This window comes from Caenorhabditis remanei, chromosome III (assembly GCF_010183535.1).
Source record: "Caenorhabditis remanei strain PX506 chromosome III, whole genome shotgun sequence".
In the NCBI taxonomy this organism is placed as follows: Eukaryota; Metazoa; Nematoda; class Chromadorea; order Rhabditida; family Rhabditidae; genus Caenorhabditis; species Caenorhabditis remanei.
The window spans coordinates 2,538,053-2,561,043 of NC_071330.1; the positions used below are offsets into that span (position 1 = coordinate 2,538,053).

The 22,991-nt window shown below is 40.1% G+C and overlaps 3 protein-coding genes across 3 annotated transcripts; 2 read left to right on the forward strand and 1 right to left on the reverse strand.

Moving 5' to 3' along the window:
• Positions 1–9,022: 9,022 nt before the first annotated feature.
• Positions 9,023–19,164, reverse strand: GCK72_008639 (uncharacterized protein; the record flags this gene model as incomplete). The annotated part of the gene is made up of 8 exons (XM_053726938.1): positions 9,023–9,236; positions 10,026–10,106; positions 10,619–10,733; positions 10,782–11,158; positions 12,970–13,132; positions 13,399–13,498; positions 17,781–18,017; positions 19,090–19,164. 8 exons carry the CDS (start codon positions 19,162–19,164, stop codon positions 9,023–9,025), a joined length of 1,362 nt encoding a protein of 453 aa, XP_053586515.1.
• GCK72_008640 (uncharacterized protein) lies at positions 13,850–20,247 on the forward strand (the record flags this gene model as incomplete). The annotated part of the gene is made up of 10 exons (XM_003093734.2): positions 13,850–14,113; positions 14,381–14,484; positions 17,694–17,964; positions 18,576–18,853; positions 18,913–19,044; positions 19,101–19,204; positions 19,265–19,424; positions 19,738–19,867; positions 19,917–20,006; positions 20,050–20,247. 10 exons carry the CDS (start codon positions 13,850–13,852, stop codon positions 20,245–20,247), a joined length of 1,731 nt encoding a protein of 576 aa, XP_003093782.2.
• A 738-nt stretch (positions 20,248–20,985) lies between these two features.
• Positions 20,986–22,782, forward strand: GCK72_008641 (uncharacterized protein; the record flags this gene model as incomplete). Its single annotated transcript, XM_003093745.2, has 4 exons — positions 20,986–21,017; positions 21,077–21,389; positions 22,323–22,594; positions 22,641–22,782. 4 exons carry the CDS (start codon positions 20,986–20,988, stop codon positions 22,780–22,782), a joined length of 759 nt encoding a protein of 252 aa, XP_003093793.2.
• Between the last annotated feature and the right edge of the window lie 209 nt (positions 22,783–22,991).

A 22,991-nucleotide genomic window follows, 5' to 3' on the forward strand; every position in this document is an offset into this window, starting at 1 on the left:
AATTTTTTCAATTTTTCATCGAAAATGTGACCATTTTTGACTAATGTTCAGATTTTCTTCTAATTCTGAATCATAGTCAAAAATTTGACTTTTTCGCGAAAAAATTTCAAAATTTTCAAAAAATTTGAAAACTTGACTTTCGCGCCAGGGCCTTGACAAATATGGCAATTTCGGATACATTTTATTCGATCTACACAATCCTTGAAAAAATTTTACGTCCGGAAACCCGTTGTAAACGATTTTTCCGAGCTAAACTCCTCAAAAGACTGAATTTTTCACCTAAAAAGTCTGCAATTTCAGACGAAAAACACGTTTGACTAATAGAGAATCACATTGGAAAAGTGCTGAAATTAGCAGTCAGATTCTGATAAAATTTGACTGAAAATTATCAGAAACTTCCTAAATATACGGTAGATCACAAATTTTTCTTTCGAGTTGAGATCCATTTTCGGCCCTTTATCAGGCTGAAAATCACTAAAAGTTGAACGTTTTTCAGAAATTAAAGATATTATTAGTTCGGCACAGTTCTTACAACTGCGCTCCACCGAAATTCCCTTGAAAAATGTCTCTTTTTCTTTAAGTCTCTCAATTTCGCACACTATTTTCTTTGGTTTCGGTAGAGCGCGGTTGTAAGAAGGGTGCCGTTCTAATAGAGTAAAAAAAAAGCAATTTTCCTCGAAAATACGTCATTTCTAACGGGAAAACAAATTTTTTATGATTTTTCAAGAAAACATGTCAGAAACCTTCAAAAACTTTATTTTTCGAGAAAAACCCTATAAAAAAGCATCAGAAATCTCATTTTTGGTGGAAATACAAAAATTCGACTTTCCGATGGAACAAAACTTAAAAATCTCGTTTTTGACAGAAAAATTGTTTTTCTTCTCGGAAGAGACCAGTTGTAACCCCTATTCCATATGAAAAACAAGCCAAAATAGGGTTACTTCTTTGAAAAGATGTTCCAGACTACAAACCTTCAAAAATCGTATGAAAACAACGGGTAAAACTCCAAAAAGAAGGAAATTCTCACGATGAGTCACTTCAAATTGTGTAAAACCGACCAAAATAGGTAAAAAGAGAGGTCATCATGTTGAAATATATGACAAAATAATGATCTTTCTCTCTGTGTCCCACAGTTCTCTTTTCTCTCTTGTCCAATTAAAATGGATCGAAAGAGGAAAAGAGGATGTCTATTACTACTTCTGAATCTGACGACTACTTCTGATGACACGACGATGAGAGTGAAATGAACACGAATACAGAGTGAAAAGGGCATTCATTCCGGTAAACAAGCCCTGCGCGGGGGCCGCGGGGGGAACCCCGTCCGATGAGTCATGTGATTCAGATGAGGCCCCTTTTAGTAGAAATAGTGTGTAAGAGGAAGAGACGCAGAGTGACAGAGAGAGAGAGGGGAAGAACAGATGATGATGGTCACTGAGGGGTCATGTGAGGGCTTTTATTATGTGCTCCTCGAGAAAAAGAGAATTGGCACAGTTTTTTTTTGTTGTGTTTTTTGAAGTGGAACCTTCTTTTTTCCTTTTTCTAGAAGAGTCTGACAAGAGATGAGTAAACACGGGGAGATGTATCCTATTACATAATCCGTTTGGTTTTCTCGTTTTTTGTTTTCTATTTTTGTGGGGATGCCGTGAATTTGAGTTTTTTGGAGCAAACCACGTGGATGTGGTTTCTGGCGCCGTGCCAGAAACCAAAATCTTGTGACATTGATGTTGCTCTAGAAGAATTGGAGCCAATTTTCAGGAGAGGATGACATCACTTGGAACATCTAGATTCCCGTTTCGGGGATCTGAGAGTTAACTTCCTAGCGACTCAACGTTTGCTAATTTGATACGGAGCGAAACAACTCCTACGGTAGCGCGATAGAGCGTGATTGCAATACCTGTGAATTGACATTCCAAATGACCATCTGTACAAACATTGGTACAGACAGACACCCGAGAAATCGTGTTTGTTCAGAGGATATCGTTGGGTATTGATAATCACTGAATAGCGACTGAAATCGTGCTCAATGGATACGAAGACTAAATTTGGCATAATACCAAATTGGATCACAGAGCAAAATCGCGAACTGTAGAATATGAACATCTGGACAAACATACACACAGATAGACACCAAATTCGCTTGGAAGCTTTTCAATGCGTAACGACCCAAATCTTACTGATCGGATACGGGGCCAATGTATAGAGTTGTTCAAATGATTGAAAATCTGGACAAACCGAGGCACAGATGGATGCCAAAATCGCATCAGAAGTCTATCTGAGTGTGAAATGGTTCTTCCGGATGTCCTCAATCAGTATCTATACGAAGACTTGTTTATCTATAGATCTGTCTATCTAAATGTCCACTGATTCAAGTCGGTCTTTCGTCCGATTTGTCCGGATGTCCACAACTCTAGAAACCTCTTCCTGGAGTCGTTCTTAGCCAAGTTTAACCAGATATCAGAGGTGCCAGAAAGTTAAATTTTCTTATCCGGAAGTCGGAAGTAGATTTTATCGCAAAGATTCTAAAATTCGCGAAAATCAAAGGAAAATTAGTTTTCGGCTGAAGAAAAGCCTATTTTCTGTCTTCTAGACCATTTTTCAAATTCTTCGTGAATTTCATAATTATGGAATGACGGAAGTCGGGAGTCGGAAGTGAAATTCCTTATCCGGAACTCGGAAGTCGGAATGCCATGCAACTCTGACAGATGTCTCCAGATCTATCTGTCTGTCTGTGCGTGCGGATGTCCTCCACTGAACAAACAAAAACATGAACCAAAAGTTCAATATCTTCTCGTTCTCTCTTATCTTCTTTTTCTCCATATCAGTCCACCTCGTTCTTTGATACCCTCCACCTTTCCGCTATCTGACCGACTAACTGTCCTTTTTATCAGGAAAAAGTTCACGCCTTAGCGTGTAAACGGATACGGAGGAGGGAGAAATAGACAACAAGACAACAATAGAGAGACGACTAAAGTGTATGTTGCCGCCGTCTTCATGGTCTCACTCTGTCGGCACTGGGAAATCACGTGTTTTCTCATTTCTTCTATGAGAAAAGAATGGGCCGATATTTGTATACATTGTTGTATATGTTGTCTTCTGATATAGTGACAGTGAACGGGATAGCGAGAATCACGTGAGAAGAGGAGAAAGGGGGGGGGGCGTGGCGTAGAGAAAACTGTGGAATTCAGAAGAACCTAAGAAAGCAGTTTTTCGAGGGAAAAAGAAGGAACTGTAACTTCCAGACGGTAGCAAGATTCTGAAAGGTTCTTCACAAAATACGATCAAGATAAATCAGCTTTACCATGGGGACATGACGATACTGGGTAGCAAATTTCTAGACTTCAAAATCTTGTGAAATATCCAAAATCTAAAATTTTGGCAGAAAACTGAGTTCAGTAGTCGAATTTACGATGTCCGAGTTATTTTCAGACGGAGCGCCAAAGGCACGCCAGACAGAATTTCAAACGGAACATCTGACTCACTCGCATCAGCTTGTATAGGAACGCGTCAGAGACACGCCAGAAAGTTCAAATTTCAAGCGTAACGGTATCCCGACGGTCTCCGTAAACCTTTAAAAAGTGTAAAGCGATGGAGGCACGCCAGACGGAATCTCAGACCCAACAGACTTCTAATGGTCTTTGCAGACTTAGAAACGCGCCTGAGGCACGCCAGTAAGTCACCGTTGGAAAAATGAACCAAACTAGGAAAAATGTTCGCTGTATGATCGAATTTCCGATTTTCCAGACATTCAGATTCTGTTTTTTGAAGATTTCTCCTTTTTCTTCTTACATTTCCGATTGATTAGAGCAAACAAGGTGAGGGTGTCTCTTAACACGTTGTAAATCATTCTGTTTTCTGGAAAATCAGAATATCAAAAACCAAATCTATCTGAATACACTTTGATCACCTAGTTGTGTGCTCTCAGGTTACAAAGTGCGAAAACAGCATCGTCATAATAATAAAAGAATCACATGACACACTCTCTGAAAGTATCTAATTCTAGTTTATTCAGACGCTTGCTCGTTAGCCAGAATTCAGCCAGAATATCGAGTTTCAGAGAAATGGATCAGATGATCGAATATTCTGTCGGTGTGACGCACGGAGTTTGCGTAGATCAAATATAGAGAATTCAGAAGAACTTTCAGAGATTCTGAAGACACAAATAAGGATCTTCTTCAGGAAAAATTTCTGTTGGCAGAACTGTGGACATCCGGACAAACGAATTTACAGATAGACGGTTAGCTAATAAACTACAGGATCCACTGGCGTGACTCTGACGCGGTGTTTTGAAAATTCTGAATACATGGTTTCAGATATCTCATCGAGCATGAAGCGAATGAATTGAGTTAGATTATAAGCTTGAAGACTCGAAAAAAAGAAAAAAGATTCGAGGTAACTTCATAACCAGGATATTTCGAAACCGAGACGTTTTGAAATGGTGGACTGAATATGCAGTAGTTTTATCGACTAACTATTATCACAACGATGGATTCGAAGAAAAATTCGAAAATTTCACATTTCAGAGCTTTTTGAAACCGAGTTTATATGAAACTGGACGTTTTAAAACTGAATCTTGGCTTTAAAAGGTCTCGGAGTTAAACTTCTCATTAACAGTTTTTGAGCGAATTCGAAAAGAGAGCTGGCGTGCCTCTGACGCCTTTTCGAGAGTTTTACAGCAGGATCTGTGCTACCAAAAGTACGGTGAAGAACACGATTTCTACAAAAGAAGTCTGGCGTGTCGTTGACGCGTATTGTAGTTCGTGACATTGTGGACCTTCTAAGCGCACTCAAAACTCAATGGACAACCAGGGATGTTTCAGAATGTTCAGAATATCCCATCCGGTTTAAAAGTTATAAGGATTTACTGGAATCGTTCAGTCCAAATCTACCCAGAATCTAGCCTATTTCCCTATCAGACTACAAAAAAAGCAAAATCGTATTATGACCTATCGACCGATCAGATGATATAATATCTCTAAATAAAGCATCCGATATATTCTTTATCATGTCCGAACCGATTTGAATCAAAGAATCAAATCACGCCACTTCTTCTTCTTCTTCTTTCTTCTTTTCTGCTTTCATTCTTTTGCTTCAACAGAGAAGAATAGCGTGTTCTGTGAACATTGTTCTGCACACTATCACATAACTACAGTATAACTTGATTAGTTCAAAAAAAAAGTAGAAAATTGCAAAAAAGGAGAAGGAGATCGATGTTATTCTCTCTCTCTATTTGTTTCGACCGATTTTCGAACCTGGTTTTCGCCGGTGGTGGTGCAGCTGAGGGAGAGCAAATAGAGAAGAAAAGAGGGGAACGGTATGGGAAAATTGAGAGAAAAAATGGTTGAAAAAACAACAAAAGTCGCCGATGGGAAGGGGAGAGAGAGAAAAAAGGGGATTACTGTAGGCTTATGTGGAAACGGCGCTGGCGTATCGTTCGGCGCGTTTGTTCTAAACAGTTTTGTAAGAAGACAAGTAAACCACAGAGGATACTGTAGAACCAAGTTGATAGAATCGCTGGAGCGCCTTGGACGCGTTTAGAGCGAACTTGGAAAGAGACCTGGCGCGCCTGTGACGCGTTTTCCGAATTATACAGCAGGATCTGTGCTACCTGAAGTACTGTGATGACCGGCCTCTATTTCTACAAATAAAGTCTGGGGTGTCGTTGACGCGTACGCTTTTCTCATTTTTCGAAGTGTTTCAACTAAAATTTAGTAAAATTCTGCAGTTTTCAGCTAATTTTCGCTTAAAAAATAACATTTTCAACGTAAAATTTGCTAAAAAACACTGGAAAATCACTTTTTTTCAGTTACTGGTCACTTCTTGCATGGTGTACTGTAGATTTATCATAATGTAGCCTGGCGCACCTTTGACGCTTTTAAGGGTCTGAAAAGGGGTCAGTTATAGTGAAAAGAGCGCAAAACCGTCAATTTCTAGCTAAATTTCCTTAATTTTGCAACTTTTTTTACTTTATTTCGCTTTTCGGGTGTCATATGGTATTATAGCTGGCAGTAGAATAAAAAATCGCAAGAGTAAATATATCTTGTAACATCGACAACTGACTTAACAAGAAAAAAGGGAAAAAGACCAAAGAATTTCGAAAACTGCGATATATATGTTCTAGTTCAAATAGAAACAACACACATACCAGGTGGGGAAAGACACGGTTTTCTGTTCTGTGTTCTACTTTGTGGTCTATTTTTATATTTCTCACTTATTTAAGAACTAATAGTGGAGGTTGTGAACGGTCAGGAGTGTAGAGCAGTAGTGTTTACAAATGAGACATTCTCGGGAAATAAATAAATTTCTAACTTTTGGAAAAATTGATTTTCCGAACTTTCACATGTTCTGCAATTGTTTCAACCAACTCGAATCTGCTTATCCGTCTTTTAAAATCAGATTTGTTCACCTTTAATTGAGAGCAGAAAGTTATTGTATAGTTTTTGCCATAGTTGTCAAGGCCCGGAAAATTGGCGCCAAATTCAAAAATTCAAACTGTTTCAAAATTTTTTTCGAACTTTTTTCGCGAAAAACTCAAATTCTCAAATATCACTCACTAGGGAAGGCCTCGGGGTGACCGTGGAGTTATAGGACGTGACCTATATCATTGGAAAGCTGAGAGAACGCTGATTCCAAATATATACTTAGTTTTTGCCCTCGAGGCCTGGTATTTGAGAAACACAAGGTCAAAGTTCAGAAAAATGACAAATTATTGCCTTTTTAACACGCGAAAATTGCAAACATTTTTTCGCGTGTTAGAAAGGCAATAATTAGTCATTTTTCCTTACTTTGACCCTGTTTTTCTCGAATACCAGGCCTCGAGGGCAAAAACTGAATATATATTTGGAATCAGCGTTTTCCCAGCTTTCCAATGATATAGCTCACGTCCCATAACTCCACGGTCACCCCGAGGCCTTCCCTAGTCAGAATTAGAAGAAATTTTGAAAAATAGTCACATTTTTCATGAAAAATTAAAAAAACTTCGAAAAAATTTTGGGAAAAAAGGATCATTTTTTGAAGCCGGGCCGGGCCTAGCCGTGCCTAGACAACTATGGTTTTTGCACTGATTTAAACGAAGCATCAAAATGAACAGAGTTACAGACTGAACAATTTAATGTTATCACAGTAAGACGAATAGCTGAACATCTGGGAAACGGTAAAAATCCTTACGAGCAGACTATAAAGATGATATTGCTATTGCGTTGATATTGCCAGACTTGTCAAAAATCGGGCCGGGCCGGGCCGGGCCGAAATTTCTCTTGGCCCGGTCTGCCCGGATTCAAAAATGGGAACCCGTTTCTACCAAATTTTATTTGAAATTTTTTAGAAAAAATAGAGTAAAAATGCTTAAATTATCATACATATTCACATTTTTCAGAAAATTTCAAAAAATTCCAAAAAAAATTCAAAAACTCAAAATGTTTCAAAACGAGCCGAGCGGGCCGGGCCGGGCCGGGCTGAGATTTTTCTTGACCGGGCCGGGCCGAGATTTTTCCTGATTTCGGCCCGGCCCGGCCCGGCCCGTGACAAGTCTGGATATTGCAGATATAATAATCTTTAATTTCATCCAAATTCCATGAAAAAATCAAGAAATAAACACAATTTGCAGATTTTCAAGCAAAAATCATATTTTTTTCCATTTTTTAAAAGTGATTTTTCTCAACGACAAATAGTGTGCAGTTAGTAAGACAACTGAGAGAAACTGCAATTTTTGAAAAAAAATCTCCTCAACAATTATAAAAGTAGGCTTGAAATCTCGATAATTCGAAAAATTCTTTTTTCTTCATTTATCCATTTTAATGTTTTTTTCTCGAATTTTAAAAATTCCAGCAAAAAACCAAAAAAAAACTAACTCTTTCTTCCCTTCTTCAACTCGGGTGCTCCTATCACAACTTCTCTCGTCGCATACACATTTTTCGACTGATTCGTCAATTCACGCACACTTCGCAACATTATTGATGACGGTGGGGTCATCGAGGGAATCTGGAAATTGAAGAATAGAATCGAGGCTGGGGCGCTGTCGGCGCGTTTTTAAATCGTTGAAAAATTTCAAGTCTGGTGCGCCGATGGCGCGAAATTCTGAAGATATTTATGAGCTCAAAAAATATAAAAATTATAGCCTGGCGTTCCATAGACGCGTTTTTCAGAATGAAAACTGGTGCGCTGTTGGCGCGTTTTTTATGTTGATGATCAGCAATTTTATGGTTGGCGCGCTCTGAATAGTGAAAACGATTCGCTGGCGTGCCTTGGGCGCGTTTTCTACGAGAAAAACTCAAACTTGGAGATTCTTATCCAAATTTTGAGCTTTTTCAAATAAAACCCGATTTTGATGAAAAATGTTCTCTTTTTTTCCATTTTTCTGCCAAAAAAATCAATAAAATCTCACCTTTTTCGACACTGCCGAAAACACGTTGACGTTACGAATGACACCGAAGAGTCGATTCATTTTTCTCACTTCTGAAATCTCAATTTTCTGGAAAAATTCCTAAAACAGAAAAAGGAAGGATTTTCGATAGAATCGAGAGGCCAGTGACCATAAAAAAATGTAGAATTTCTGAGATTTTTTGGATAACAAGTGCATTTTTTAGAGGAAACAATGGATAATAACTGATAACAAAAGAAGGTATAACGAATAAGCATTTAACAAATTGAGTGTGAAAAAATGAAGAAATTAAAATGGGAAGAATAACAGGAGAGCAAGAGAATACGGAACATACAAGAAAAAAGTGGAAAATGGGGAGAAAACAAAGGAAAAATATAGAATTTCAGAGGGAAAAAGGCTGAAAATCGGTTTTTAAGAGTTTCTTTTAATGGAAAATGACAAATTTGTAACTAAAAATGACAAAAAATACTCAAAAAACGGTTTTTAAATCGATTTTCATCAGTTTTCGGCGGTTTTTCAGTCAAAGTTTGTTATTTCTTCTCTAAAACTCGCAAAATTTTCAATTTTCAACTAATTTCCAGCACTTTTCTCCTCAAAAATTCAATAAAATCAACTAAAAAAGATGGTCAGCTAATCTTCTCCTTCTCACAACTGATTCAAAGTCTCCAAACGACATTGAACCTGTGCCAACACTGACAAAACATTCTCTTCGACTCTCTCACTGCGTGATCCATTTGGCAGTGACGTAGTTCTGATGAGCATATCGAATGCGTCCTCAGCACGACGCCATTCGGCCAGTTCTTCAGATTCCACGGCGGCGTCCACACCGGCGACACCTCCGAACACGAGCAGGATTTTACTGAAACAATAGGAATGAGAGAGGGAGTTTAAGGGCCAAAATGGGATGATCGGCGTGGTTTTTGGCGAGCTATTAAAATGAAAATCTAGAAGTTCTCAGTGACTGTGTATTAGCTTGGCACAGTTCTTACAACTGCGCTCCATCGAAATCCCCTTGAAAGTTGTCAGACTTGCAAAATATCGGCCCGGTCGACCCGCAGCCAAAAAATGTGCACTATTTTTTAACAACATTTTTCGATTTTTTTCAAATTTTCATCAAAAATGGCCAAAAATCTTATATAAGCTTGTGTTTTATCGATATGTAATAACATAGTCGAAAAATCTTTCAAAAAATTCAAAATTTCAAATTTTTGTACTGTGACCCGGTCCGGTCCGTTGCAAGTCTGAAAATTGTCTCTTTTTCTGAGAGTCTCTCAATTTCGCACTCAATTTTCTTCGGTTTCGGTAGAGCGCGGTTGTAAAAAGCGTGTTGTGCTAATATGTCAGAATATCTGTATGTCCGCCTGTCATTGAGCTGTGCATTTTCAGCGCGTCAAAGTTGAAAATTGCAACAACAAAGCCAATTTCAGACAGATGTTTGCCACAAGCACCGGAGGTCTGTTTGTTACTGAACTGGAGTGCCTTTGACGCTTTTTTCATATCAGTGATTCGAAATACTGTTATTTTCTGTTCACTGCTCTTTTCTCCTCCAAATTATTTCTAAACCGGGTCGGTAAGCCCAGATGCCCTCAACTGTTTCGAATCTGGCGCACCTTCAGCGCGTTTTTTCCATCGTATCTGAAAAACTTACGGTTTATTCAGAATACAAACGTCCATCTCAGTGGCAAGCTTTCCACGTGGAGACACACCGGCGACCATGTCGAACTTCTTTCTGGAATTAATAGAAATAAAAATGATGATCATAGAAGCGATTTTTACATTTTGTTGCAAATTTTAGCTCAAAATCAATACAAAATGAGATGAATCTCAATAAAACTTTGTCAGATAAACATTTCCAGACACTCTGGAATTCATTTCAACGAAAAATTATGAAATTGCAGAATAAAACTTGAAACATTTGTTGAGAAAAGAAGCCAGATCGACGTTTCACACGCTCTGAACCTATTTTTAGTAAGAAATCTGGAATTTTCAGCTGAAAATTGGCTCAGATAACTAAAAATGTAGGTACTCGCCTAAAAACCTCCGTCAGCAACAATCAGGGTTTCGGACTTCAAATTCCAGGAACTAGGACTATTTTCAGACGTTTTAACCTCAATTATAGCACGAAAATTTTGAAGTTTCAGCCTAAAACTATATCAGAAACCCAAATCTTGGGAAAAATCGCTGCTTTTGAAGCTAATTTTCAGATTTTAGGGCTCAAAATCTAGAATCCCAATGACTAACCCTTCCAAAACCTTCTGCAATCCAGTCAACAATCTCACTGAATATCCCCAATACTGTCCGGTTTCTCGTGTCACCGCAGCTCCATTCGTTATACTTCCACGATACAATTTGCATTCTGTAACAAGTTATCTTTCTGTCTGTAAGTAAATCCAGATGTCCTTACGCTCTGTCAAATTCTTAATCTCTACAGTAACCCGAGTATACGGTGGCAGAGAGACAGCATCCGAATCAATCTCGAACTCTTTATCCAATCCAATACTACAAATCGGTCCACGTCCCTCTTTCGATCGTTTCTTCAACACGACACCCTCACGGAATCGGAATGTCTTCTCATCATACTTCAGATGATGTTGAGCGTCGAGTGGATTCAGAAGACCCGCGTATTTTAGTGGTTTTTGGATTGGAAAGAGATCTTTCCGAAGGTATTGCGGGCATTCGAGATATTCGAGAATTTTAGCGAGGTAGAAGCATCCTTCGTAGTTGTTTTCAGCTGGGAGCAGGTTTCCTTGCCACGTTCCATTGTAGTAGGCATTGACGGCTCTGGGAGAGAAACATGGTTAGAAAATGGGCTATGGACCCCTAGTTTTGGGATTATTTCAGGTAGTTTGAAGCTATTCTACGCTATCTTTCAGAATCTCATTACAGTGGCTTCTGAAATTCAAAATACGATACTAGGTGCAGTTAATCCCAGACTTGCAACGGGCCGGGCCGGGCCGGGCCGGAATGAAAATTTCTAGGGTTTGGACAAAAAATTGTAGTGAAAAAAGTTCAAAAATTCAAATCCGGGCCGACCGGGCCGGGCCGGGCCGGAGCTTTCTCGGCCCGGCCCGGCCCGGAATTTTGCAAGTCTGGTTAATCCTACCAGGGCTTTGCGAAAAATCATTCGGTGGTTTTCGAAAAAAAAAATTCGAAAATTAGTGAAATTTCTGCTGAAATTTTCAAAAATTAGTAAAAAAAATAGTTATTTTTCGATTTTTCCAGGTATTCGGAGTCTTTCCTGGTAAAAACTTGTAGTTTTCATACAAATCGAAGATTTTTGCCTCACAATTGTCGTCAGAGAAACTCATTTTCAGTCAGTTTTCTCGAATTTTTCGGTTTTTCGGTCAAAAATTTTCGGAAACGTTTTTTCACACAGCCTTGATCCTGGCACTGGAACCCCAAAACTGGAAAAGTGTCGCGGAACTTACTCTAACGGAGTTATAAATAGCTCAAAAACGCGCTAAAGGTACACCAGCCTCACAAGGGAATTGACTTTCGGTATGCGTTCAGAATTTTCTATAAACTTGCACACTGATAGTTTCGAGTCTGCTTTAAACAATGATAATAGTGAAAAAGTGCAAAACTCCCGAAAAGTTGGACTTTTTTGCTCCGAAAGTTTGCTCATTTTTCATCATAGAAAACACGAGTGACAATTCGGGAGGACTATCGGGTTCGTAAAGGCAACTAGCTACCTTCTCAGCCAGCGGTTGGATGGCCTCGTGGCAGTGAGTGGGACTGGTAGGAGGAAGGTCTGGGGATCGACCCTTCTCCCTTTTTTATTTTTTTTTGCATTTTGAAAGCTGGCTATAAAATGTCAACTACACCGTTTTCGAACTATTCCATCAAGTTTCCTTCCGTTTCGAACAGTTTTCTACATTTTCTGAACATTTGGAAGAAACTTTTTTTCAGAAATTTTTTTGTTCTCGTTGTCTCTCATCTCACCAAGGTCTACCCACTCATTTTGAAAGCTTGTAAACCAAATTTTTCATCTACTCTCGAGCCAGACATTATTTCAAAATGAAGAAGGCACTGTACGATTATCCGGCATGTCCTCGGAAAAAACAAGATTAATGGAAGAATTGTCAAAGAGAAGTCTCCATCATGAATAAGACCATGAGAACAAAAAATTTTCTCAAAAAAAGTTTCTTCCAAATGTTCAGAAAATGTAGAAAACTGTGCGAAACGGAAGGAAACTTGATGGAATAGTTCGAAAACGGTGTAGTTGACATTTTATAGCCAGCTTTCAAAATGCAAAAAAAAATAAAAAAGGGAGAAGGGTCGATCCCCAGACCTTCCTCCTACCAGTCCCACTCACTGCCACGAGGCCATCCAACCGCTGGCTGAGAAGGACCAACTTTTCGGGAGTTTTGCACTTTTTCACTATTATCATTGTTTAAAGCAGACTCGAAACTATCAGTGTGCAAGTTTATAGAAAATTCTGAACGCATACCGAAAGTCAATTCCCTTGTCAGTAAATTATTCAAATTTCAGCAGTTTTTGACCGAAAATAGAATTTCTGAGTCAAAACTCCATTTTTAATGTCAAAATCTACGTTTTTCAGCATTTTCCTCCTTAAAAACCTCAAAACTCACTCATCAGTCATTCGACACGACTCATCATAGATGATAATCTCGTCGACTCGATAAAGTGTGGCGGCGCGAGCGATTTGTCCGGCCATATAAGTGCGGAGTTCACTGGATTGAGCATTATTCAGGAATTGTCCGGGCACGGCGATGGAAATCGTGAAGGGTGGCGCTGAAAATGGGAATTTAAAATCATTTTTAGTGAAAAATTTGAAAATCTGTCGAAAATTCTGTTTCTAGTTGAAAAATTGTCAATTTTCGCTGTAAAAATGAAATTACTGTGATCAACTTTCTCGATTTTCGCTTTCTTAGCTTCCTCCGCCTCTCGAATGACTTTCTCCTCGTTTTTTTCGCTTTTTCTCGTCTTTCACTGGAAAAATTTCGATTTTAAACTGAATTTTATGTGAAAAATTGAATTTTTAGGTCTAGAAAACCCACTTTTCCGCCAATCCTGTCTTTCTGCATTTGTTGACTTGAACAATTTGTTGCGAATCTCATTTTTCTCTTTGAACGTTTTTTTCTGGTCCGGGTGCATTTTCTGGAAGATAAATTGATTATTTATAAAGGATTTAATTTATTTTCAAGGTAAAATAAGAAAAAAATCAAGAAAAACGATTATATTAGAGCGATTTGAGTTGAGAAAAGGCCGAAAATGAATGAAATAAAATAATTTTTGGGAATAAATGCAAGCGCGCTCCATCGGATACCAATAAAAATACGCGCGCGTTTAAATTTAATTTTTTTTCCTTGACATTTTATTTTCGGAAAAAAAACGTGGAATTTTTCGCGAAAACGAAATGAAAAATCTAAAAAATTCATTTTCGTATAATAATGTCGATATCAAGACGGAATTATGAACATTTTGATTCAATGAAGTCCGAAAATCCAGATGAAAAGACGGAAAAAGTTGGTTTCGTCTGGAAAACACGGATCAAAATACACAGGAATTCAGACAGAAGATGTGATAGACAGTGAGAGACATTTGAAGAAGTTGGATCCTGATAAATTTGTGCAATCTTATGGTAATTATGGAAAATATCAAATTTTGACCTACGTTTTGGTGCAAACTCTCAATTTTTTCTACTCGTCCTCGATTTATGTGATGAGTTATGTGCAGTTGGGGTTGGATAAGAAGTGCGTTTTGAATAATGAGGTTAGTCGACTTTGGAATTTCGAGTTTTGGGTGAAAAATCGAGATTTTGAAAAAACGAGTGGTGCAAACGCGCTCAAATGCTAATTTTTAATAAAAATTAGTTTTTTGGACATCCGGACATTTGGAAATACGAACCGAATGTCCGTAGATACTCGAAACTCTCTATGTACACGAAAAGCGCTATGAAATCGCGCTATATTGACAAACTTCCGAATTTCGGACATACGTACACCCGGACACACCGACAGACTATCCCAAAATTTTCAGACCCTCCCAATGAGTCAAACTTGCGAAATTGAAACGGAACCCAAAGGAAAATTCGGAGAACTCAAAGGCGGTTACTGTGGGATTGTCAATGAGACCAAGATGCAGTGAGTTTTCGAAAAACGCGCCGAAGGTGTCCCAGAAAGAGTTTTTTTATTCAAAAAATTTGCAAAATTAATGGGTCAAGTTATCGCCCCGCGAGATTACCCACGGACTTTGGACGAGTAAGAAGTGAATGCTCTCCTCTGTTGTTTATCAATTAGAGCAAATCGAAGCAGCCGACATCTCACGGGGAAATGCCAAATGGGGCGATGGGAAAAAAAATTATGTGAATTTTATGAAAGTGAAATCACAAAAATTAAATAAAAATCTGCAAAACTATCGGTCAAGTTGGTGTCAATGGGAGGGTTTCAAATTCTGATAACCCACTGACTCCGGACCGGTGTGAGAAATGAGAGAATGCGGTTCGCTTATATACTAGACCCCCCGACGAGCGGCCGACAATGCGCTGGCGAAGTTCACTCTTTCTCTGAGTCTATTCAAGTTATATAATCTCTCAGTTCATCCTCTCCTTTCTCTGGGTCTCCTGTGACCAAAGAAGGAGGTGAGAGTTAGCAAGACGCAGAGAAATTGTGAAATCGCCCGCAAATTGTCGGCTGCTTGGAGGGTGACAGGTATATAAGCAGCCCGTATGCAGTCTTTTAAATGTCGGTCCGGAGTCAATGGGTTATCCCATTACGAACTACCCCATTGGCACCAACTTGACCGTTGTTTTTGGAAAATGTTGGGGATGGAGAAGCGCGTCGAAGGAGCGCCAGACTTAAAAAGTGGGGGATCGTATTACTGTAGTTTTGATCTGGAAGAGGATTCTGAAAGTTTGTAATGCTGAAAGTCTGAAACAAATGAAATCATGTTTCTCCATGTCATATTCAGACTGTCTTCCTGTCTAACTAGGGAATGACTCACACATAGGATGGCAAGTTCTGTTTGAGCACTAAAATTTACCCAAAGTTTGGAGCTAAAATTCTCAAAACTGGGATGGACACTGCTAAAAATGAATATAGATTCAGAATCAGGAAAACATCAGCTTTCCGTCGATATATACAATGAGGTGTTTTTCCGTACTATGTGTGAGTCGTTCCCTAGTAAGACACTCCGTTATCCCTCCCTTATTCTTAGTTACAAAATGCAAAAAGCACCGGTCAAGTTGGTGTCAATGGGGGACTTCCTCTTCAATGATAACCCATCAACTCCGGACCGCTCTGATGAAATGACTGGATGGACGGTGCTTATATACCAGACACCCACCGAGCGACCGACATTTCGTTGGGGAATGTTTCATCACCTCTATTTGACTTGCGTCTCTCACTGAAACGTTATGAAATTCCTCGCAAGTTGTCGGCTGCTTGGAGGGTGACAGGTATACAAGCAGCCCGTTTGCAGTCATTTCTGGTTCGGTCCGGAGTCAATGGGTTATCCCATTACGAACTACCCCATTGACACCAACTTGACCGTTGTTTTTGATGAATTTTGGAGGAAGGAGAAGCGCGTCGAAGGAACGCCAGGGCTATGGAATCATTTTCAGATTTTACTCTTCAAGTGCTAAACATATTGAGCCGTCCGAGGACTTGTCAAAATATTTGTTGGAGATCCATACTGTATCTACTTCGATGATAGGATCCGTCTACTAGCCAATTTGAGGAAAAGAGCATTGAGGGGAAGTAGAAACTGAAAGTGATATGAAGAATAGGCGACGGGTGATCGGAGTATCGTAATACTGGTTGGCATTGCTGACGCCTCGGGTAAACAGAATTGCAGACCATCCGGAGAATCGCTGGAGCACAATTATTGATTCACAATCTGAACAAATTCCATAGCCCTGGCGTTCCTTCGACGCCGTTCTCCTTTCCCAAAATTTACCAAAAACAACGGTCAAGTTGGTGTCAATGGGGTAGTTCGTAATGGGATAACCCATTGACTCCGGACCGAACCAGAAATGACTGCAAACGGGGTGTTTATATACCAGTCACCCTCCAAGCAGCCGACAATTTGCAGTGAATTTCATAATGTATCAGTGAGAGACGCAAGTCAAATAGAGGTGATGAAAAATTCCCCAACGAAATGTCGGCCGCTCGGATGGTGTCTGGTATATAAGCACCGTCCATCCAGTCATTTCATCAGTGCGGTCCGGAGTTGATGGGTTATCATTGAAGAGGAAGTCCCCCATTGACACCAACTTGACCGGTGCTTTTTGCATTCTGGGAATGATGGTGGGATAACGGATTGTCTTACTAGGGAACGACTCACACATAGTACGGAAAAACATCTCATGGCATATATCGGCGGAAAGCTGATGTTTTCCTGATTCTGAATCTATATTCATTTTTTAGCGGTGTCCATCCCAGTTTTGAGAATTTTAGCTCCAGACTTTGGGTAAATTTTAGTGCTCAAACGGAACTTGCCATCCTATGTGTGAGTCATTCCCTAGTTAGACAGGAAGACAGTCTGAATATGACATGAAGACGATGATTGGATCCTCACTGGGAAACATGATTTCATTTGTTTCAGACTTTCAGAATTACAAACTTTCCGAATCCTCTTCCAGATCAAAACTAGAATAACACGACAATCCCCCACTTTTCAAGTCTGGCGCTCCTTCGACGCGCTTCTCCATCCCCAACATTTTCCAAAAACAACGGTCAAGTTGGTGCCAATGGGGTAGTTCGTAATGGGATAACCCACTGACTCCGGACCGACATTGAAAAGACGGCATACGGGCTGCTTATATACCTGTCACCCTCCAAGCAGCCGACAACTTTCGGGCGATTTCACAATTTCTCTGCGTCTTGCTATCTCTCGCTTTGGTTTTTTGGTCATGGCGAGAGTTTTGAGACCCAGAGAAAAAAGGTGATGGACTTCAGTTCTCCGGTAGACGATCAGACACAACAAGAACTTCGCCAGCACATTGTCGGCCGCTCTTCGGGGGGTCTAGTATATAAGGAACGTCGATTCTCTCATTTGTCACTCCGGTCCGGAGTCAGTGGGTTATCAAACTCAGATTCCCCTCCCAGTCCCATTGACACCAACTTGACCGATAGTTTTGCAGATTTTTATTTAATTTTTGAGATTTTAATTGAATAAAATGCCACATTTGGCATTTCCCCGTGAGATGTCGGCTGCTTCGATTTGCTCTAATTGATAAGCAACCGGGAAGAATATCCGTTTTCGGTACTGGTCCGGAGTCCGTAATCTCACGTGACAATCACTTGACACCGTATTTTTGCAAAATTTTCCAATTTTTCTCGAAACCTTGCAGAATCACCAATCACAATGCGCACACGAATCTGCTCGTCGAGTTCGAGCTCTCGTGTTCTCATTGGTTTTTCCAAGAGTTCGGACTGACCATCTTCACAATTGCGGCCATCGTCGCCGTCCCATTCATGTCGATGCTAGCTGATAGATATGGCCGGAAACCGGTGATCGTCTCGACCGCAATTCTCGCTTTCTTGGGAAATGTGGCCGCCTCGTTTAGTCCGAATTTCGGAGTGTTTCTTGTGTTGAGAGCGTTGGTTGGCGCGTGTAGTGATGTGAGTGGGGGGACATCTGGATGATAGCAGGGACAGACAGACATCTGGGCATCCTGGAATATGGTGGAGGGTAGAGGAGACATCTGGATATGAAGACATACAGACAGACAGGAAAAACTGGAAATCAGGATAAAGAGTCTAACAGACAGATGCTGAGATGTCCTGGTGTTTCGAGAAGTGAAAATCGGGACATCTAGATATACAGACAGACAGACAGACAGACAGACAGACAGACAGACAGACAGACATACAGACAGACAGACAGACAGACAGGCATGTGGACATCCGGACTTTTGCATATACAGACAAGTAGATTTTGAAAACTTGGAAATTGGCGCAAAATGATATGTGGATTTGCGCGGCTATACGGGGGTATATGAATCTGAAGGGAATTTAGACATCTGGACGAACAGAGAGACATACAGACAGACGTATAGACATCCGGACTCTGACTTCGAGGCGCACAGACAGACTAATCAAACTTTATATCTTATGACTTTCGAAAACCTAATCATGTTCGGAAACCCGGACATCCGCATTCGCTGACACACGGACATTCGGACGTCCGGACACACAGACATACATCAAGTCTAATCACTTTTTTCTTCCAGACCTACCTATCCGTCGGCAGTGTCGCCACGTGCGAATACATATCCGAAAAAGCGCGTGCCTGGATTACGGTAGTCTACAACGTTGCGTGGACCCTCGGCATGATATGGACTCTTATGGTCACCCTGATGACAGATGACTGGCGATGGAGATATTTCATCGCCGGATTTCCCGGTGTCTACGCGTTTTTCCTGTGGTGTTTCCTGCCCGAATCACCGCATTGGTTGATTGTGAAAAATCGAACGGAACGGCTGAAGAAGTATATCAAAACTGCGAATCGGTATGTCCCTCCGTCTGTCTGTATGTCTGTGTGTCCGGATGTCCACTTTCCATTTTCAGAATCAACAAGAAGACGCCAGACTTTAGCGAGTGCCAGCAGAGCTCCCATCACGAGGAGAAACACGAATCGTTTAAGGCAATGCTTGGAAGCAAGAAACTGATATGGATCCTATTTGCCAATGGATTTATAGAGTGGGTGGACAGACACCGGACACTCGGACACACTCACACACAGACCTTTTTTCCAGAATGGTCATCTCCCTTGTCTACTTTGCCATCTCCTTCCTTTCCGTTGAGCTGGGAAGTGATCATATTCAAGCATTCCTCTACTCTTCTCTTGTAGAAATTCCTGGTAACCGCTCGCGCGCCTTAGGTGCCCCAGCCCCTCCTCCAACAAAACTATTTGTTTCAGCCGGTCTCGCTGTCCTCCCCCTCATGATTGTTATGGGACGGAAGACCATTGTCATCTGGTGCCTCGTACTCCAGACCTTGGCACTCATCGGAGTTACAGTATTCCTCGATGTGTACAGTCTGAAATTGGGAATGATGTTGATAGCGAAGGTTATGGCGACGTAAGTTTCATTGGGTTTCCAGTTTAAAGAAGCAAAAAAATTTGGAGGAGTGTGGTGTCGAACCCCGGTAGTGAGATCCGTGGTCAGACTAGTTACCGGTTGCGCCACAGCTCGTCGTCGCCACTGACAGCGCTGCCCGCCACCACCACCGCCACTGCCTTTGCTTTTATCACTGCCCTCTCACCTGCGCCTCAACTTCAACCTTTATAGCGCAGTGGATAACGATCCTACCCAGTAATCTAACGACCCGGGTTCGAACCCCACTTCCTAGAATTCTTTTTTGCTTCCCTCTTTCATCATGAATTTTCTTCAGAATCATCTACTCCGTCCACCCGATCTGGGCCAACGAGCAATTCCCCACATCAGTCAGATCACTCTGCTTCTCCCTAATGAACATCCCTCAAAGTATGGGAATCATTATGTCACCTTATTTGAAGCATATCGTAAGTACCGTCTGTGTGTCCTTCTATCCAGATGTCTCCGTTTTTTCAGGCCCTGTCCCCCAACTGGCTCCCTTTCGTTGTCATCGCACTATTCAGTTTCATATCGGCTACTCTTGCGTTTATGTTGAATGAGACTAAGGTAATCCGGAAAAACAGACACACATACGGACTTTGAATTTCAGAATACAAAGTTGCCAACCGACGTGGAAAGTCTCTCAAACCCAGGCGAGGCCGCTGATCTATCTGCCTACCGTAACTCTTCGAGCTCCACGTCATCTCCAAGATCTCCGAAGAATAAATCAAAGAAGAAGAAGACATCTTCAAATGAGAATATAACGACAAAAAGTTTGGGAACTGTTACTTTTTCTGGTGAACAATAGTGCTTTTTTGATTGGAAGATGAAGTTTTTCGATTGTCATCGATAAAAATGTTAGAAATTTCTATTTTGATAATGGGCCTTTTCTGGAAGTAGCAAAAAAAGCAAAAAACTATTTTTTACTACTAGCAAAAATAGTTTTTTGCTTTTTTTGCTACCTCCAGAATAGGCCCATAATACGTATCCACAGCAGTGCTCCGCAACGAACAGATTTGATTTTTTTCCGAGTCGCGAAGCGTGCGCATCGCGGTTTATATTGAAAGATACAACGAATAAACGTAAAAATCTTAGGCACTCAGCCAAGTCTTTTTTTGCCACCGTACCAACTGCTGTGCGACGGAGCAACCTTTCGCCTCGCACTGCTGTGTCTATTCAAACAAATCTGACTATTGATTTTCCTTCCAACTTGCTAGATGAATTCTATAAATCTGCTATCCTTTCCGTTATTGGCATTCTCAGAAATTGTACGGTCGATGGAGGTAATGGAAATGTAAGGGTTTTCAAGAAAAATCAATAATTCCATTTCAGAAATTGAGTTGGGTTACAAACACATATATTTCCTTTCAGATTCGAACTATCTCTAGTTTCTCGTCGAATACTGAATTGCCTAAGCCTAGCAAGAATTCCGGTTCAGACGATTGATGTGAATATAAGTTTGGATACAATAACGGTCTTTGATAAGAGTTATATAGAAAGAGAGTTCATTATTGAGTTTGTTAAATTCCCTCAACCAGTAGGACAGATGAAGGTGGACAACATTTGCATAAATGTTTGGTTAGTTTAAGATATTTGAGTTTCTTCGGCATTAGAAAACCTGAAACCGTTTATTACAGTAGCAAGGACGAAGTCTGCAAAACCATTTATTGTAACTCCAATCAGTTTGAATCCGGTCTTGTTCCTGGACTGAAACATTTGGACAAAATATTCTTCCGGATGGGTTTTGCGATTGGAATAGAAATCAATACACTGAGGAGAACGAGAGGGATACTGTGTGATCCGATTTTCAAAAAATGCTTTTATATGCAGATTCGAGGAGAAGATGAGGAATTGTCAAACGAGGACTGTGAATATCTATTGGAGAAGACTCAACCAACTATTGGAATCACTATATTTTGCGAATTAAGTCCTGACTTTAATTACAAGAAGGTAAGTACAGTGACAACAAGTTAAGGGGTAGGAGAAGTTCTCGACTACAGGTACAGTACCGGTCAAAAAGATATGGACTTTGGCCGTTGTTAGTTGAAATGATTGTAACACCCAGAAAGATTCTTATTTTCTTACAGATCAAAAATAAAGCTTCATTTTTGTAATTGACAACTTTTTTGTACGGACACTGCCTAGAGAGTTATGGTCATTTTATGGGGACAGCTCAAAAATCACACTGAAATTGGTCAATTTGAGGGTGAAATCATTTTGTCGATACGTAACTCTCTAGGGAGTGTCCGTACAAAAAAGTTGTCAACTACAAAAATTAAGTGCTAAATTTTATCATTATGATCCATTTAAAATTTACATGGTGGAACAATCAGTGATACCGTGTTCAGTTTAAAATCTTCACCTTTGAGAGTGTGTCATGGTAATATTGACTGTCCCACAAAGTAAAAGTTTAATGAATCATACAGATCAAGAATAGAGCTTTATTTTTGTAGTTCACGTCTTTTCTGTACGGACACTCCCTAGAGACTTATGGTCATTTTAAGGGGACAGCTCAAAATCGCACTGAAATCGGTTCATTTAAGAGAGAAATTGATTTGTCGATACGTAACTTGTTAGGGAGTGTCCGTACAAAAAAGTTGTCAACTACAAAAATGAACCTCTAATTTTGATCTGTACGATCGATTAAAAATCTATTTGATGGGACAATCGGTGATACCATACCACCGTCTCAAAGTTGGACATTTCCAACTGAAAACGGCCAACGTCCACATCTTTTTGATCGGTACTGTAGATTCCAACGCTCATTGTTAAAGACATATCTAGCTCGGCAGTGTTAATTTTTCAATTTGTGTGAGTCTATCTATAAATTCAAATCAGTCTGAGAACAAAGGTTGTCGTCTTCAAATGAAATTCCTTTCCCAGATTCTTCACTTCTCCCGTCTCCGTGTTCCAAACCTCGGAAACATGCCACTGGAAGACTTGAAAGCATTGAATTGTGAAATTGCCAAGTTCGGCAGACATCAGTTCAATGAAATCGATTTGAATGAGTTTCTCCATCACTGGATTAAGGGAAATAATAGAAAATTGAGACGTCTGCAGCTTAATGGATTCAAGTATGCTCCAGAATGGGATTTCTTATTAAATGGCATCACTCATACGGAATGGAATCCGAAAGAAAGAGGAGACCTCTATAAGTAGGTTATCAACTAAAATATTTCATACCATTTTCAATATTTTCAGATCGAAATTTACTGTTGACATGGAAACTATCGACTGCAAGAATGGAAGAGACTTCAAGGATGCAAATGGACAACTGGCTACAGTAGTCCATCACTCCAAGTTTTTAGATTTCCTTGTCTGGGAAAATCGATTTTTCGACTAATTTAACGAATAGCGTTGATAGCGTTGATTGACAAATAGCGTTGATTTTCAAAAATTAAAATTTTGCGTCGAATCTGAATCCGTCTAGAAATAATTTGTGTTCGATCTACAGCCGTTACGCAATACACATAAATAATCAATGAATGTTTATTCTACTCTTTTGCCTCAGCAAGACAATGAAACGTTTGGCTTAGTAATTCAGAGGGTCTC